At 39.4% G+C, this 6,000-nt stretch overlaps 1 protein-coding gene across 1 annotated transcript; it reads left to right on the forward strand.

The window, feature by feature from the left end:
• The first annotated feature begins 4,126 nt into the window (after positions 1-4,126).
• Positions 4,127-4,723, forward strand: LOC132024134 (interferon alpha-1/2-like). The gene has a single exon (XM_059410134.1). The coding sequence runs from the start codon at positions 4,127-4,129 to the stop codon at positions 4,721-4,723; it is 597 nt and encodes a 198-aa protein (XP_059266117.1).
• Positions 4,724-6,000: the final 1,277 nt, after the last annotated feature.

The raw sequence follows: 6,000 nt of genomic DNA on the forward strand, positions 1-6,000 counted from the left end.
GATTATATATATTATATAATATCTTATGTAATATGTTATATATTATATAACTATAAAAGGAGTTTCTGCTCAGATGACTCCACAGTGATTCAGGGACACTGCAACCTTCTCTTCTATGACTTTGCCATATTCCGCATAGGACTCCAAATATGTCTGTAGTACTTGAGTCTATTCCAACCATTTGCAAAGGGGAAACGTGGGGTGGATCACAGAGGATGATTTCAGGGGCCCAGACTGTACCAGTGCAGGGCAATATCACTTCATCAACATTTGTGTGGCCCGAATTTATTCTCATGGGTGGTCTCAGTGTAAAGAAGTTTCCACTGAGAAGCAGACTTCTGGGGTGACTCATAAAGAGGAAACAAGTTCAATGAAAAAGAGCAGGCTTCATTGTTAAATTATTCGTACTTTTTTAAGGGGAAAAATAACCAATAAGTTGGCAGCACACACTTTGAAAAGTCCAAACAGCTGACCTAAAGTCTGAGACACAATTTAAACCAGGGCAAGATTAATGGCTATCACTCTTTAGAGTTGATAGCATCACTGACCCTTTGTAAGAAGGATTCAAGTTGATTCCCTAAGGCACAGCCTGACACCAGAAGGGTAGAGATGAGATCTCAGAACACTCTGTAAAATTCAAAGTTATATCCTCATTAGGTGAGGTAGGTGAGCAAGGCAAGAGGAGGTGGTTCCTTGCAGGTCCTTGGGGCTCACTGAAATAAAAGAGGAGAGTGAGTCTTTTACTGATAACCAACCTTGTGATTCTCATCCTGCTACCCTAAATACTGAAAATACAAACTTGAAGGAAATTTTCTTGCCCATAGACATTTTTTTTGGTCTTGTTTTCTTTTGTTTTTAAATCGCCCACTGGCTATTCCATTATAATTTTCCTTATAGAACCAAGAGGAATTTATAAAGGATCTTCAGATCTGTTGAACTCCCACATTACATAAAGCATACCTCTGTAGTATTTGCTCGTATTATTCTTTCTCCTATAATTGCCATACTTGTTTTCCTCGTGAATATTGACGGTGCACTGGAAACAATGGAGACTGGTACTGGATGCCTAGAAAAACAAGTTGGGTAAGAGGAAGTCTCTCCCCTTAGGTATTTTACAGACCCCTGGAGGGAGATATTCCAAGGAGAAAATAGGGCAGGGCAGGGCTCAGACCCTTTGGGTGCTTTTAAAAAAAAAAAATAGTATATCCTAGTTAACTTGTAAAGAACAGAAATTCATTAGTCACAGTTCTAGAAGTTGGAAATCCAATATCAGGGTGTCTCTTATAAGGGCCCCAATTTCATCAGGGATATGGCCTTGTACTCTCATCACCTCCAAAGGGCCCCCACCAGATAGCATCATTTCAGGGTTAAGATTTCAACAATTTCCGAACATTCATTAGCAGTTCATTAAAAGCTCCATGACTGCCATCTAAAAGAGACAATATAACCATCCTTAGTACCAAAGAAGAGTGAGTAGGTATATTAGCAAGAAAGAGCAAGTGGGGCCAAGAACTGAGAATCCACATCTTCATTTTTGACCTGAAGTCACACTCTGCTTTTTACCTGCCAAACTGTGGAAATCGAACTGAAGTGGAGCCTAGTCTCCCTCTCAAATGGATGGAGAAAAGAGCATCCAATTGATTGTTCATTATTGTCTCTGAGTTATCTCCAGAGCACCTCAGAATAAAGGTCATTCAGTGATGCTTCAGGAAAGATCTACCACAACTCATGGTTAAATAGCCTGGTTGCTGTAGGCCGTGTGAATGGGGGAGAATTTGAGTTTAGATGTATGGCACTCTGTAGGACACCAGGCTAGTTATTTTTCTGTGATGACCAAGTTAAGGCAAATTTGAGATGAGACCATCCTTGGGGCTTCCTCTAGTGCTGGGCAAAAGCTGAAAATTGTGCTCTTGCAACCCAAACCCCAGGGCCCTGTGCACCTGAAAGCAACTAGAATCCCAGTGGTTTCAGCAATAATCCCAGTAGACGTTGTTGACACCAGGAAGAGTAGAGTGGATATTTCAGGCATGGTCTCATATAGTTCTAGCAAACATGGCCATGATGAAGCAAAGCAGTTTGGTCACTCATGAATGCCTCCTGGTAGGATGAGGAGATCAGAGAGCATACTGCAGTTATCATGACATATTGAGCCAGGGCACTTGCCCCATGCCAAGGAGGGCCAAGTGAGTCCATGACTAAGAGCTGGTATGTCAAAGATGGCTAGGTACCTTCTAGGTAAAGAGTAGGAATGTAGAGGGGTAAGGCAAGGTAACTTCCTATGCAAAATGAAAAGAGTTCAGAATAGAAGGTGAGAGTAAGTTTGTCACATGATAATAATCAATATTTACACGGTTTTGAATTTAGGACAAAAAACTTTCCTTTTTTTTTTTTTAATAGATCAGTTTGCAACTGATCTATTCCTCTAAAAGTCCTTTGGGAAATTTGAAATTATATGCAAAAATCTAAACAAAGATTCAGGGGTGCCTGGGTGGCTCAGTCAATTAAATGTCCCACTTTTGGTTTCAGCTCATGATCTCAGGGTGGTGAGATAGAGCTCTGCATTGGACAACATTCTCCAAGGGGGGGTCTGCTTGAGATTCTGTCCCTCTCTCTCTCTGCCCTCCTCCTGCTCTCTCTCTCTCAAATAACTAAATAAATTTTTTTAAAAAGAAGGGGCGCCTGGGTGGCTCAGTGGGTTAAAGCTTCTGCCTTCAGCTCAGGACATGATCTCAGGGTCCTGGGATTGAACCCCACATCAGGCTCTTTGCTCAGCAGGGAGCCTGCTTCCCCCTCCCCTTCTGCCTGCCTCTCTGCCTACTTGTGATCTCTCTTTGTCAAATAAATAAAATTTCAAATCTTTTTAAAAAATCTTTTTAAAAAGGATTCACATTGATTATGTTCTTTTATTTGCTGATTTTTACTACCAATGGTGCAAAAATGAGTTGTTGGAGAGTGAACATATCTTAGGTATTACAATGATTGCTGCTCTTTAAATCAAACCTGTTCAACAAAATCCTATTCCTTATTATTTATTTTCTCACTATCTCTTAACTTGTTGGTTTTTCTTGAGTATCTTATGTGAAGTATTGACACTGAGTTCATGAAAGCTACAGAAAATGCAAGTTTAGAGCAATAAAATTTACATCAAATAGATGGCTCACCAGAGGACTCTTCCTCCATCATTTGCTTGATTTCAAAGCTGTATTGTGAGAGGTGAGAGGTGGCCTCCCCTTACTTAGTAGCTGCCATTATTGTCTGTTTATGTTGCTTATGTTGGAGCCTCAGTGTGAACTGGGCTTTAGAATTAAATGCAAGGAGTTCATATTTGATCATTTAATTCTACTAAAGTTATTAAATACAATAATTATATTAATTGCTGAAAAGGAATAAATATTGAGAATATCTGGATGAATATCAAGCAGTCAGTGAAATTAAAAATTATTTTCTGATATGAAGCAAAATTAGAAGTTAAGACCTAAAAATACATGTCAGGAAAATACTGTGAATTTTCAATTGTTTTGAGTACTTCTAATAAATGTTTAAGTATATCATTGCAGTCATCATTATTATGTATTGTATTGGTACAATTTTAAATTTGAATATGATTTTAATACATTACTATTTATGTAAGTATAATAAAATTTGCTCTGAAAACTTAGTTATAAAGATAAATAAAATGTTAATAACTTTTAAATTTACTTATAGCTTAAAATTTTTGTCAATCTTAATCCTGCATTGGATGAGAGAGTCAAGTTTGGCACTATTTTCTTTCTATGTATAAAGTACAGATACATAGAGAGGACGCAAATAGATACAGAGGATAACTGTGTCATTAAAATTTCATGAGGGATTCAATTAGCAAAAAATATCTAAAATGACTCTGGGGTCAAGGGAAGGGGAGACAATAATGAAATGAAATTGTTGAGAAACACTGCTCTAAACCCATTTGGTGAATGCAAAATGAAAAACAAAAACAAAAGTAGAAAGTAAGAGGAACATCCAGAAAATGGAAACTAATGCGTCCCCATTTAAGAGTGTGCACGAGGGAAGATGTTCAGAGAACCTAGAGCCACGGTTCCCAGACGTGCCCACCCCAGCCAGACCAACAGCATCTGCAGGATCCCCAATGGCCCTGCCCTGCTCCTTCTTGGTGGCCCTGGTGGTGCTCAGCTGCCACTCCCTCAGCTCTATGGGATGTGACCTGCCTCAGGATCATGGTCTGCTGAACTGGAGGGCCTTGATGCTCCTGCGACAAATGAGGAGAGTCTCCACTTTTTCCTGCCTGAGGGACAGAAATGACTTTGCCTTCCCCCAAGAGGTGTTTGATGGCAAGCAGCTGCAGAATGCTCAAGCAATCTCTGTCCTCCATGTGACGAACCAGAAGACCTTCCACCTCTTCTGCACAGAGGCCTCACCTGCTCCCTGGAACACGACCCTCCTGGAGCAATTGTGCTCAGGACTTTCTGAGCAGCTGGGCCACCTGGCAGCCTGTCCCCTGCAGGAGGCGGGGGTGGGAGAGACGCCCCTGGTGAATGGGGACTCCATCCTGAGGAACTACTTCCAGAGAATCTCCCTCTATCTGCAAGAGAAGCAATACAGCCATTGTGCCTGGGAGATGGTCAGAGCAGAGATCATGAAAGTTTTCTCTTCATCAACAACCTTGCAAGAAAGGTTAAGGGGCAAGAAACAAGACCTGGTTCAACATGGTGATGACTCTCACTGACAAATAATATCGTACTTCCTTGTGTTCTACCAGGTCAAAGACTCTCATTTCTGCTACAATCATGACACGGTGGAATCAATTTGTCAAATGTTTTCAGGAGTATTAAGTGACATCATATAGAGCATATCAGCTCTACAAGAACTAGTTCCTTTCAGATGACTATGCTGATCTATTGATGTATCTATTTAATAACTTATTTATTTAACTATTTATAAGATTTAAATTATCTCTGAACAACATTAGGTATAATTTCTCTTTGTGGTTAAGAGAAAAAATATATTCTTTATATTTGTTCAATTTATTATTTCCTTTCTTTATTAAATATTTTGTATAGAAAAATTATTGTATTTATTATTTTTTAAATAAACAAGTCTGAGGGGAGCCTGGGTGGCTTAGTGGGTTAAAGCCTCTGCCTTCAGCTCAGGTCATGATACCAGGGTTCTGGGATCAAGTCCCACATCTGGTTTTCTGCTCAGCAGAGAGCCTGCTTCCCTTCCTCTCTCTCTCTCTGTCTGTGTCTCTGCCTACTTGTGATCTCTACCTGTCAAATAATAAATAAATAATCTTTTTTTTAAAAAAGAGAGAGAGAGAAACAAGCCTGATTATAACCTGAAGAGAGAATGGATTATACAATGCACCTACTCATTATTATGTTATTCACGCTATAAATTAAAAACAGACTTTCTCTAAACCAGTTTGTGTATTGCTGTCAGGATAGAAGTGGACATTATAAATCCAATCCTGCTTTGTATCATGGATTTTTGTGGAGAAACCAACCTAAAAATAATAATAATTTTGAAGTAGTACCAATTATGTTAAGTGATATAATAAGAAGGGGGAAAATGGAGTTCTCTCAGCAGAAGCTGCAGTAAGTCATTGTCAGGAAACAGAAACAGAAACAATAGATCTCTTCTACAATTGACTGATGGAAAATGGATATTTGAGTCTGTGATTTATAAGCAGCTCTATTAACCAAAAGCCTGCGAGCAGAAGTGGTCATATCGGAAGAGTAGAGCATGAGAAAAGAACTTAAGATTGATTCCTCGATAGGCACTTGAGTGGCTCAGTGGGATAAGTTTCTGCCTTAAGCTCAGGTTATGATCTCAGGGTCCTGGGATGGAACCCCACAATGGACAGGGTCCCTGCTCATTGAGGAGTCTGCTTCTCCCTCTCCCTCCACCCTTCCCCCAACCCCCACTTGAACTCACACTCTCTCTCTCAATAAAATAAAATAAAATAAAATAAAATAAAATAAAATAAAATAAAATAAAATAAAA

The sequence above is a fragment of the Mustela nigripes genome, chromosome 9 (genome assembly GCF_022355385.1).
Source record: "Mustela nigripes isolate SB6536 chromosome 9, MUSNIG.SB6536, whole genome shotgun sequence".
Classification (NCBI taxonomy): domain Eukaryota; kingdom Metazoa; phylum Chordata; class Mammalia; order Carnivora; family Mustelidae; genus Mustela; species Mustela nigripes.

What these genes read in the sequence shown, in the direction of transcription:
- LOC132024134 (XM_059410134.1), top strand. Translation starts at nt 4,127, where the DNA reads ATGGCCCTGCCCTGCTCCTTCTTGGTGGCCCTGGTGGTGCTCAGCTGC.